This window comes from Chrysemys picta, chromosome 7 (assembly GCF_011386835.1).
Source record: "Chrysemys picta bellii isolate R12L10 chromosome 7, ASM1138683v2, whole genome shotgun sequence".
In the NCBI taxonomy this organism is placed as follows: Eukaryota; Metazoa; Chordata; order Testudines; family Emydidae; genus Chrysemys; species Chrysemys picta.
This window is the reverse complement of record NC_088797.1, coordinates 89,175,990-89,188,369: the sequence shown is the minus strand read 5'-3', so window position 1 is coordinate 89,188,369 and position 12,380 is coordinate 89,175,990. Positions and strand designations below refer to the sequence as shown.

The window sequence follows — 12,380 nt, the reverse complement described above, 5'->3', positions numbered from 1 at the left end:
CGAAGTAAAATGACAAAGTTATCAATCAGCCAAGCTTGGATTTTCTCTACACAGCTTACTAGTTATTATTTACTAGCTGACAGAAGCTAAAAATAAGGAAAATGTAGTTTTAAAGGACAGTACAGAGATGAGTTCTTTTAGGTAATACTAGTCCTCACATGCCCCACACAAACAGTTTGTAACTGGTGCCATAATCTACTTCCACAAGTGATACAAGCTTGATGTTCTTAGCTTAAGGAATAAGCTGCAACCCATCCTTTACCCTTGAAGGGAAATGTTAAGTGAATTTAGGAGGCACAGAGATACTGCTTTTCATAGAGATAAGGCATGCTGATCAATTTCTTTCTCTTTTTTTTTTTTAAATGCTTTGGGTTGAAATTTAGTGTTTATGAAAATGAGATATGATTGGGCTGGCTAGAGATAGACCTAAAGCAGGAAAAGGCTGTGCTGAGTTCTTTCAATGGCTCTACTAAAGGCTGTACACCTTCAACGTTATCCAGCCAGAGACCCTGTAAATCTAATCTTGTAATTCCACAAAATTCTGCCCACAGACTTTAATACTATCTTGCTGGTACTCTAGTTCTGCTTATCAAAGCAGAGATGATCAACATGGTGATTTCATGAAGACAAGTGTCACTTAGCGGACGAGGTTGACAGACAGTAATTTCAGCTATGACAATCTGGGATTGACTCAAGGTCTCCAAGAGGTGAAAAGCGAGTGGGTAAATAGTATTATTAACCCACTAGGATAGGTTGGTTTATGGCAGGAAGCCTAAATCCTAACTCAAACTCATAATTTAGTTTGCAGGTGAATGTATTTAATTTAAGAAAACTGAAAAGAATTGCAGGATCCGCAGTTCAGAACTGGGATTCAACATTTTATTATTATATATATATATACACACACACACACACACACACACACTATATTGCATAAGTGTATTGCATAAGTCAGTCTAGTTCAGTGCTAGACAGAATTCCCAGATGCTGCTGTTTAGTTCTGGAGCTGCATTCCCAGCCCACAAGTGGCTGGAGAAGAGGGAATATCCCCAGTGAGAAAATAGATATGGGTAATTTTAATATTAAGGCCAGACTGATTGTGTTCAAAATAAATTTGAACTTAGTCACACCAAAGGATATTCATTAGAAAGATGAATGAGTCATATGGCTTTAAAGACTGCAGGCAGAATAACTGCAAATATTACTTCTGAGAGGTGGTTGTGGCATCTGGTTATCATGCAGAGGAAGTGTGGTATGGAAATCCTACCCAGCCCTGCCCATGGATCCACATTCGTTGCTGTCCCTGGCAGAATGTTAAATTCCAAAATTTTTAGGCAAGTGTGAGAAATCAGTGAGTCGGGATTTCCATTTTCTCCATTGTCATGGGAAACTTATCAGTGAATGGGCCCAATCCTGCAAGTCAATGAGAGTTCTGCACACAGATGGCATGTATGATTGGGTCCAATAAATGTTTTTAATTAAATGGAAAAAAAAAAGCAATGCAGGAAGTAAAGGCAGCAGAGTCAATCCTGCATCAGGGACAGGACTACTAAAACTCCTCAGGAAAAACTGTGTGTAGAATCAAATTGTGCATATATTTGTTGTATATTTCCTTCTGTTTTTTAGCGCTAGGAATAAATCTCCGAGAAGGCATCGTTGTGACTTAAATATCTGCTCCCAGATGGTTATTACACACTAGAGGAACCATTTGCGGTTCATGTCAGAGACCTCAGTGGCTCATGGGATTAGTAATGGGGTACACAGACTTTCACTTTGAGGTCACTGGTGAACTCCAGCCCATGTCAGCAGGGATGAAGTTATTACCATCTTCTGACTGTTCAGTGACTTAAGTGAAATGGCCTGATGGCCTCAGTCCAGGAGTGAAAAGATATTTACAATGCAAAACCCACTCTGACAATTATCAGTGTCAACAAAGAAACCAACGGTTCTCTCCTCTCTCGAGCTGATCTCCCACAGCTTCGGATTGAAAGCATATTGGCAAGGCTTTAAATTTGGGGAAATTTGCACTGCTGTTCTGTGGACATATAAAGGTAATCAGTCTGCAGGGCTGTCAGTCCAGCACCTTTCTCCAGTGCTAAATTCAGTGGGAAAAAAATAACACCTCTGTCTGACAGTGTGAAGGTCAGAAGAAAGCACCAGCTATTTGATCAATCTTTTACCACCAGGTATTTATCACGGATTTAAGTTTTAATGGATAAAAGTACACACCACATAGTCTATGGACACAAGATATATTAAAAAGATAAAAATCCATACATATTTTGCAGACTAATGACAATATTGGAAAAGACTCATTCGTCATTCAACATTATACCTAATCCCTTCTCCACCATAATCAGATCATAATGAAAAAGCCCAGGAGCAGACAGATCTCACCATTAGTCCTGAAGGCCAACAGACTCAGGTTCTGGTGGGCCAGAAGAGGAAGAAAGTTCCCGGGTGAGGCCCCTTCACTGAAAAAACACCAGCCCCATGCCACCTAAGTCTGGGGACTCTTACCTATTGGTCACAGATTATCAAGCATAGTCTCTCTGCCTCCAAGCTACATTTGCAGAGACAGAAATCTAAAAATCCAACAGGTGATATGAAGATACTGAGTTCCAAGCCCTGGATAGGGCCCTGCAATGACAACAAGATTGTCAGCATCACCAATCTTAGCATGTAGCACTGTGACAGTGAATGCAACTGTTTGGAGGACTGAGGAATCCCACAGAGCCATGAAGGAAAAGCCTCTCATGACAGACTATGAGCCTATTGTAGAATATGAATGAGCAGTGACCTTCCAAAGCAAACCACCACTGACAGCAAAGCTGCTGCCCCCTGATTAGCTCTTCATTAAACCAACGGCTGGTCCACACAGAACGCAAATTCACTCTCAGTAACTATATGGCCTCAGGGACACCAGGATAATGGTCATTCAGGTGCTGAGTCAATGGTGGAAAACTCCAAAGGTGAGATCACTGACCTGCAAACAATGTGGACTTGTTACAAGCAACAAGGGCTAAAATTAGTCCCAAACATATCTGTCTCGCCACCCTTTTTTTTAAGCAATTAACTGGGAGATGAATAACTAAAGGAACAGAAAGGAAACATCAGTAACTTGTTTAGTCCCTTTTCTCCTCACATTTCCTATGTCCCTCTGTTTCTGCCCTTACCAAGACAGGTCTGTCCATCAGGTCCCAGTGTAGTCCCCAAGGAACACATGCAGTCTCCGGTATCCAAGCAGGAGCCATGGCAATCCACCACATCACAGATATCATAGAAATCTACAGAATGACAAGAGCACTGTTCATCTAGAATACTGAGAATCTAGACAACTAGTTCTACCATTAGTGCTATGAGTTTCATGCCCTCAGCTAAATTGATAAGTTACAAGCCCGGCCTACATTAGAAAAGCACTGGTCTAATTAAATTGATTTTGAATGGATCTGTTTAAACTAGTGCAAACTCCTAATGGAGAGACATTTAAACTGGTTTAAAACTCATTTAATTTGGACTATCTTAATTTACCAATTCAAATCTAGTTTTGGTAATTTACAGACACAATCTAATCCGATTTAAGTGAGGGTTAAACCATTTTAAGTATGTCTACATTAGAGGTTAGCACTAGTTTAACTAGATAGATTTAAAATTGATTTAGTGAAACAGTTGCAACTTTTCTAATATAAACAAGCCAACAGTTTATGCTGCATCAGTCTGACAAGTTTTTGTGCAAGAAGAAAAGAAATCAGTCATCTTCTCTCTCAGGTATAGAGACATCTTCTAGGCCAAAGGAGGTTTTCCTGCTTTTTATTTATATATTTATATAAAAAAAATTCAGGTCCCATATCTCCCTGTTTTTCCTGGAAGACTTTGTGGATGACTGAAGAACTAGTAGGTTTATGGGTTTGATTACATGGGGAAAACAGAGACTTTTTAAAGTTATAATTAAGTAGTTGAAAGTGTCCCACAGAATCCGGAACTCACCCCAAATCATGGAGATTTCTGGGTTCTGTTGTCTACTCAGACCTCAGTCCAGTTCTGCGAAAGTCATAGGTAGGGCCCTACCAAATTCACGGTCCATTTTGGTCAATTTCTTGGTCATCGGATTTTAAACATAATAAATTTCATGATTTCAGATATTTAAATCTGAAATTTCACGGTGTTGTAACTGTAGGGGTCCTGATCCAAAAGGAGGTAGTGGGGGGGGGTGTTGCAAGGTTATTGTAGGGGGTGTTATGGTATTGCCACCCTTACTTCTGGGCTGCTGCTGGCGGCGGCACTGCCTTCAAAGCTGGGCGGCCGGAGAGTGGCAGCTGTTGGCTGGGAGTCCAGCTCTGAAAGCAGCACCACTGCCAGGAGTAGCGCAGAAGTAAGGACGGCATGGTATAGTATTGCTACCCTTACTTCTGCGGTGCTGCTGGCAGTGCTGCCTTCAGAGCTGCGCGCCAGGCCAGCAGCTGCCACTTTCCAGCCAGCTCTGAAGGTAGCACAGAAGTAAAGGTGGCAATACCACGTCCCTCCTACAATAACCTTGCAACACACACAAACACACCCTGCAACCCTCTTTTGGGTTGGGACTCCCAGTTTGAGAACGCTGGTCTCCCCTGTGAAATCTGTATAGTATAGGGTAAAAGTATACAAAAGGCCAGAATTCACGCTGGAGACCAGATTTCACAGTCCATGATGCATTTTTCACGGCTGTGAGTTTGGTAGGGCCTTAGTCATAGGAGCTGGGCTGGTGCTGTTTTCATAGCCTGGGCTTTCCTTATTCTCTTTAGGATACCTAATTTCTAGGCACAAGGGAACACCTCCACTTTTCAACTGTTTTGCAGCATTGTCATTGTGGAGTCCTCACTTCACATATCAACAGTGTGAAAGGCCAAGCCCTCTGGCCCCAGAACCCTCCTTTTCTTGAGAGCTGTCAGGAAGCCCTACCCCTGCTTTCTGCTGCCAGCTCTCCTCCTGCGGGAGCATGGAAATGCCATCACAGATTCTGAGGCCAGAACAGACCACTATGATCATCTAGTCCAGGGGTCGGCAATGTTCGGCACGCGGCTCACCAGGGTAAGCACCCTAGCGGGTCAGGCCAGTTTATTTACCTGCTGACGTGGCAGGTTCAGCCGATCGCGGCCCCCACTGGCCGCGGTTCGCCGTCCCGGGCCAATGGGGGCGGTGGGAAGCCGTGGCCAGCACATCCCTCGACCCACGCCACTTCCCGCCTCCCCCATTGGCCCGGGACGGCGAACCCCAGTGAGTGGGGGCCGTGATCGGCCGAACCTGCAGCGTCAGCAGGTAAATAAACTGGCCCGGCCCGCTAGGGTTCTTACCCCGGCGAGCCGCATGCCGAACGTTGCCGACCCCTGATCTAGTCTATAGACCAGAAGGGACCACTGTGATCTAATCAATCACCTTCTGTATAACACAGGCCATAGAGGATTTCCTACCTAGAGTCTGAGCTCAGGGTTTGGGGAAAGACACAGGGAGCAGCCTGTCTTGCGTGGCCACTGTGGGCTGGCACCGTACTGCAGTGCTGTGACTAAGAGGCTAATGTTGGAGTGGCACTTGGACTGTTTGTTTGCTGATAAAGGTGCTGGAGTGATTTCTGGATGCATTCCTGCCTCCCCAACGTCAGTAGGATTCCCCACCCCAAGGCAAGGGGTGGGAGTTAGGAACTAACTACCAGAGAGGGGAAACCCCCAACACAGTTGTCACTCAGAGAATCACAGAAAAGAATAAAGAGATTGTCAAAGAAAAGAAAAGGACCCTCATGGTTACTTACGCCCACAGTACACATGGAAGCAGACACTAGGCTTGGTTAAGCGGTAGACATAATACCCGCCGGGACATGCCTTAACATCAATCGTGGTGTCCCAAAGGCAGCAGTTCCCCTTGAAACTCGCACAGGCTTGTCTTTGGACAATGCCATCCAACTCCCTAGGGTGGCTGCCGTTTAGCCAGATGGGGGCATGCGTCCCGCAGTGGTTCTCTGGGATGCAGAAGGTAGGCATGGCATCGCCAGCCATGCCAGTGAAACGGTACCACTCCCCATCAATGTGGCTATCGCATGTAGGCTGGTCACGGGAACCATTTATCTGGTGATCAGTGTTCCTCCAAGGCTCATTCAGGCTGATATAGGCAGAGCAAGGGTCCAGGGCTGAGTCATATGATAAGAGAGAAGAGGGAGAACCCAGTGATAATCAAACCATGTTTACTGACTGGTAACTGTAGAACTCAGAAAATAATTTCAATTTTATTTTTCCATTCCTAATATAGCAGAATCTTCTTAATGGACAGAGATCCCAGAGGAGGCAGAATGATGCTGGTAAAGTGTCAGTTTCCCAGAAGCTCAGAGGAGTGAAGTATTCTGAAAGTTCAACTTAATTAAATCCTTTAAAAACAAGCAACGTAACGGAGCATTCGAGCACTTAAAACACTATATGACAGTAAGAATGACTTGCAGAGTAACTATTGTATAATGGGTGCCTCGAGCATAGCAGAATGAAGTGAACCAGTGGAAAACGTTCTCGCAAATTCAAGTTCTGACTGATGACTAAGCTTGCAGGGAACATCACGTGGACGATTTATCCATTATTTAAGCATAATTGAAATGCCTTGCATAGCATCAGTTCTTTGGCATTCATCCACTTGCTGGGGCCACATAAGTGTCTGACCCACTGGAGTCAATTCTAATTCTCCCCCAGATTTCAGGAGGAGGAGGATTGAGTTCCAAGTGGATTTTGAGGCATTTATAAAATCCATAAAAAACATTCAACAATAGCACAGTTCATTTTTTGTCAAGTACTAGTTTTCTATGGAAAGAAGTCAGAAATCATCACTAGAAGTAGCTTTTAGAATGCAAGCAATAGGTGTTGAACATATTCATGTTACAGTTCTACAAATGGAAAATATCTGCCTGTTACCTTGGCTATGGATCTGGCCCAGAACCTACACAAGAGTTATTAGAATCCAATACAACTGTAAACCCTCCTCGGGCAGTTCAATCTGCTGTCTTTAGATTTAGCTCTCCGTCACCCTGCCCCTTGTGTAGCGTTGTACTGTACACCGGTGCAAAGTGGGTGCAAAGGGTTACCATGTTGACTTGCTAGGGTTTTACACCCACTTTGCCTAGTGTAAATTACTACACAAGGGGCAAGGCAGTGGAAAAACTCAGGTCCCTGGCATTTAAAGACCCACGTGGACTTGCCCCAGACTACCCCAAGAAACTTGTCCACATTATTGCTTCTGCCCTTTAACACTATCCCTCCTCTGACTCAAAACATTCATTATGGTTGGTCTGACCACCTTCAGCTGCCATCTGAAACAATCTTCCTATCACCTCTCCTCATAGGTCACCTCAAAACCTACCGAATGGAGTGCTCTGAATTGGGACATGCTGGAAACCAGCATCTATTGATTTCAGTGGGAGAGGTGTGTGTGCAAAATAACTAAAATGGAAGAATACCGTACCACTGAAAATACAAAACTATTCAGTGCATTTTCATTTTTCCTGTATTTAGTCTGTTTCTAGACTAACAGATTGGAACTTACATTTTCACAATATATTAACACCTGGTTAAGTACCACTAACCACGACTCAATTTGTCCCCTGTAAGCAGAATGTATGCTAATATTTTCCTGACTAAGGAGACTTCATTACTTTCAGTAGCATTAGACTAATAAAGCCAGTCATTCTGATTAATTACATCCCAGCCAAGTAGAATACATGGTCTCTCTCTCTTTAATATAGTTCTTCCATATATTCTGTACTTTCTCTCTCTGCTATTTATTATTTAACTTAGTTCTAAAGAATGGTGTGATGCAGTTTACATGAAAGATACCATTCAAAATCAACTATTGTTTTTAATAAAATGTTCTAGATACCGTCTTTGTACAGTACTTATTATTGCTTCACTTGCTCTGAAATGGGAGCTATAAGTGCATTGAGAAATGGTTTAAAGATTGTCTAATTTAACTGTATCCTCAGTAAATACCTGTTTCCTTCACTGAAATGCTAATACAAGACTCTTAAAGGAATCTCTCACTAAACACCCTTACACCATCTGCAATCACAGATTTGTCTCATTGGGCTTTGAGTTCAGTATAACAGAAAACCCCCCAACACCCAGACGCAGGAGCCATTAGAGGGCTGCAAAGCTATGAGAGGAAGCTGTAGGAGATCAGGTTTGGATCAGGAGGAAAACTTTTAAAGAAGCTTTGGTACCATTGTTTTTAAGTGATGAGCAGAACAGATTTAACAGAAAACTTGCTACACCAGGTGTATTCCTTAGCCCTGATGAGGAATCTCCTTTTAAAGCCAGTATTCCCAAAGAGATTATTTTACCTCCCAAACAAGGACAGACTTGGACCCCACTTATTTAAGGTTTCCCAATCCTTGTTTTCTTACCAGCGTGATGAACTCATTTCATGGAAGAACTAGGCTATCCCTATATCCAGAACAGATACAACTGAAAACTCTTTCACACTTACCTGGCCTTTCTCCTCAATGCTTTAGTTTCAATGATTTTTTTATTTTGGGTTTAGGATGGATTACTGTCCAAGATTAAAAGCTCTCTGTGTTAGCAACAAAAAGGTGGCAAAGTGAGGAATTCCCTGTCCACTTCCCAATTTAGCAGCACTGAAGATATATACAATGCAATTAGCTGCTCTATCCTGTCTTTCATAAATGAGCTAAGAAAACACTTGCCACAGAGAGCTCGTCATTAGCTAAACAGATAAGAAAGGTTTTAAAGGAGAGATTTAGAGAATGGAACAATGCAGGGACTTGGAGGGAGAGAAGGGGGAATTCCAGACTGATGAAGCAGTTCAAGCGAAAGAACAACACTCCCCAACCAGACTGTGGGCAGTTTCAGGCAGGAGGGGACAATAGTGACTAAAATATTCCTTAGCCTGTAGAACACGGAGACTAATACAGCTATTTGCAGACAAACAGCTGCAAGACCCTGCAGCTACTGCCTCAGTAGGCACAGTTCTAATGCCAGTCCTTTCTGACACTGCAGCTAGTGGAAACATTTTTTGTTTTTGTTTTTTTGGGCGGGAAATTTTAAATTTTTTTTCACAAAAAATGTGGAAAAGTATTTTATTTTTACATTTAATTTCCACCGTCACCCCCTTCAAACCCCCCTTTCCATTAGCTTTGTTGAATGCTTCTGGAAATAGCATGGCCAACTTAATGCTAGGAGAACATTAACTTTCATTTAAGCATTTCAATTTGTAACCTTACTGATACTACTAATTTTTGTTTGTGCACTTTAACAGATATAATTACGTAGCTCATGATCTAATAAGCATTCAGGAGTCTGACATTCTGGAGAAAGGTCAATCCTGTATGTTTTGTGTAAGTGGCAGTTTCTGCTCTGAGAAGTAGTAGTAAGAGAACAGCAGGGATACCGTAGTTCTCTGAACTGAGCTGTATTGCTAGATCATGTGAGTAACTAGCACAGTACCTGCCCACCCTAGTCTAAAGAGTCTCCACCATTAATGAATATTAAATTTTTCTCTGCTTTTAACTATAAATAAATGAAGATGTTGCCTGTTTAGGCAGCGTCCAAACACTCTGACAGAAAGGACTCTCTGTGTAGAACAGGAGGCTGTAAAACTCCTCCAGATATTTTGAATACTGATTCCTGGATCTACCACTCTTTTATCCAAAAGGTGCACAAGGCATCCCAGTCTAACCCCCAAAATACCATGCACATATATACTCCTAAAAGCAGCGCCACTTGTGGTTACTCACCCACTGAAGATATTGGCTGTAACTTGACATAGATACAGAAGGAGAAAAACAAGTACTGGAACATCCCACTCAACCAAGTAAAAGTTGCACCTGAACAAAAACTCCCTGTAACTGCCTGCTCCCCCTCCGTCTTGCCTCACTGTCCTTCTCTTTGACTGCCTCTCCTAGTGGCTTGTGTGTTTTGACTCCAAGCTCTGGGAAGTGTGGTGGCGCTAGCGCTACTGGAGGGCTTATCAGAGGAAGAGGCTGAGGGGATGCTGGGCACAACTTCAGCCTTGACCTGCACAAAGCAGCACTGCCCTTTACTGCCCAATCTTGTTTTTAAACTCATCCCTTATTGTTTTCTTGCAGTGACACCTCTAGTATCTTATCTAAAGGGGAATTCTAATGGAGGGGACACCCGGACATCCTGGAAGGCTGGAAGAGAAGGGCAGATTGGTGCTAGCTGTTATCTCGGCTCCTTCCACAAGTCATATGACTTCATGATGCTCATTACGCTCCCCCCAGTTAATCACAGACAATTGGAAAGTTTTAACTGGAGGTGGTGGTGGAGGGAAAGACGAAAACTAAACCTCTCCTGCAGAGACTGCCCAGGATGGAGCACTGCTGTAATGGGAACATCAGTCAAAACGAAGAGAGGTATCCCATAATGGACACTTTCCACTGGAGAGCAAATATCCTGACTCCCTGAGTCATGAGTTTTGTACAGAGTCTGCTCAGTGCACAAAAAACATGCTACTTACAGTAAGTAAGTGCAGGCTGGGAACATGCTGCTTCATTCAACCACACAGCAACAGAGTGAGGGAAAACACGCACTGACTAAACAGGAAATGGGGGGGGGGGATGAAAGGGGGGCTATGCAGTTAACCCACTGAAGACCGCTTTACCACCTGATGGTACTATCAACAGGTCGTTAGTAGATATACCTACCTTCTACCCTCTTTTTACACTGAATGTACTTCAGCAAAAATCATTTTATTTTGCAATGTGCCTTTTTAACCGGTTAGTCAGTGGTTGAAGCCAGGTTGGTTGTCTGGGAAAGTCACAATCATGTGTTCTGCAGTTTGTGAGAAACAAACGTTGTAGCCTCCAGTGCAGCACCCAAAAGTCAGCTCCTTACTACACTCACCAGAGAAGCTAATGATTTAATGAGCAGAAAGGGGAATGATCTCTCATTCCTTGACAAGCCATAGCCTGGCAGGTCAGGCTAGTGGGTGTGCAGCTCCCCCCACAGCTTCCTCCATAGGGGACCCAGAGTCCTATGAAATGTAGGAGGTACCCTCGGCCCTTGGACAGACTCACCCGGAGTCGCTCAGTCCCCCTCTGTTCTGCCACCGGCCCGCAGAACCAGAACCAAATTCTCCAGCGGCAGGCCAGGCTATAGCTCTTGCTGAAGGGGATGGATTAGCAGTCTAAGTAGCCCATTTTAAACACCTGTGGGCCCTTTGTGCTATGTGCTTTGCAGCTGCCTGCTCCCCTCCCAGGCGTGCAGCAGGCCTTAGTCACCCGCTGAGGGTCCCCAGTGCCCCCTGCGATGCTCAGAGCCAGTATGTCTGGTACAGCTCCACCCCATTCAGAGTCCCAGTTCAAACTGACCAGCACTGGTGTGTAACAGGATTCTCCGCATTATGTCCTAACTGGTTCCAACTGGCTCATGCCAGAGCTTCTTAAAGGTACAGTTTTCTCCAGCTCGAGGATTAGGTGAGCACATATCTTACCCCAGAGTCTCTGTGCCAGGCTGTGCACTGGTACAGGGATGAATTTGACACCCTGAAACTACAGGTTCAAATCCCAGCAGGGATGACTCAGCCATTCCTCCTCCTCAAATACATAATTTGAAAACAGCAAAGTTTATTGGGAAGGGGAGGGAGAAAGCAGATTTCAGGGAAAAACTGGTATTGAGTACCTCACTGCTCTGCATAGATATTCAAGACCCTATACATATTGTATAAAAAAACCTTTTCCTCTTTCTCTTTGGGTAAAAATTGCCCTTACCAGTGTTCATAGGTGTGCGCAGCCCATTTCATTAGGATGTGCACCCAGGGAGTCCCGCCATAGCCCTGCCCTAGTCCCACTCCCATCCACTCCCTCCTACTTCCCGCCCCCTGACTTCCCCCCTCAGCACCCCCAACCCCCCTGCTCCTTGTCCCCTGACCCTAACTGCCCCCCAAGACTCCATCCCCTACCTAAGCCTCCCTGCTCCTTGTCCCCTGACTGCCCTCCTAGGACCCTGCCCCCTACCTGTCCCCTGACTGCCCCGACCCTTATCCACACCCCCGCCCCCAGACAAACCCCCAGGACTCCCACGCCTATCCAACTGGTCCCCACCCCGACAGGACCCCCAGAACTCCCAACCCATACAACCCCCCCACTCCCTGCCTCCCCCCCAACCCCTCTCCACACCCGTGCCTCCTGACAGCCCCCCCAAAACTCCTGACTCATCCAACCCCTCCAGCTCCTTGTCTCCTGACCATCCCCTCCAGAGACCCCCCCCCACTAACTGCCCTCCCAGGACCCTCCTTGCTCCCTGTCCCCTGACTGCCCTGACCCCTATCCATCCCCTGCCCCCTGAGGGACCCTGGGACTCCCATGCCCCATCCAATCCCCCCTGCTCCCTGACTAC

The 12,380-nt window shown here is 44.8% G+C and overlaps 1 protein-coding gene across 1 annotated transcript in view; it reads right to left on the bottom strand.

Moving 5' to 3' along the window:
- Window positions 1-9,957, bottom strand: part of OIT3 (oncoprotein induced transcript 3) — a 28,017-nt gene extending 18,060 nt beyond the window's left edge. The window contains exons 1-3 of the mRNA XM_005301748.4: window positions 9,758-9,957; window positions 5,783-6,157; window positions 3,177-3,287 (exon numbers count right to left, since the gene is read on the bottom strand). Of these exons, the coding sequence (XP_005301805.1) occupies window positions 3,177-3,287; window positions 5,783-6,157; window positions 9,758-9,821 (550 nt within the window). The 5' untranslated portion in view covers window positions 9,822-9,957. The remainder of the gene's footprint in view (window positions 1-3,176; window positions 3,288-5,782; window positions 6,158-9,757) is intronic.
- Between the last annotated feature and the right edge of the window lie 2,423 nt (window positions 9,958-12,380).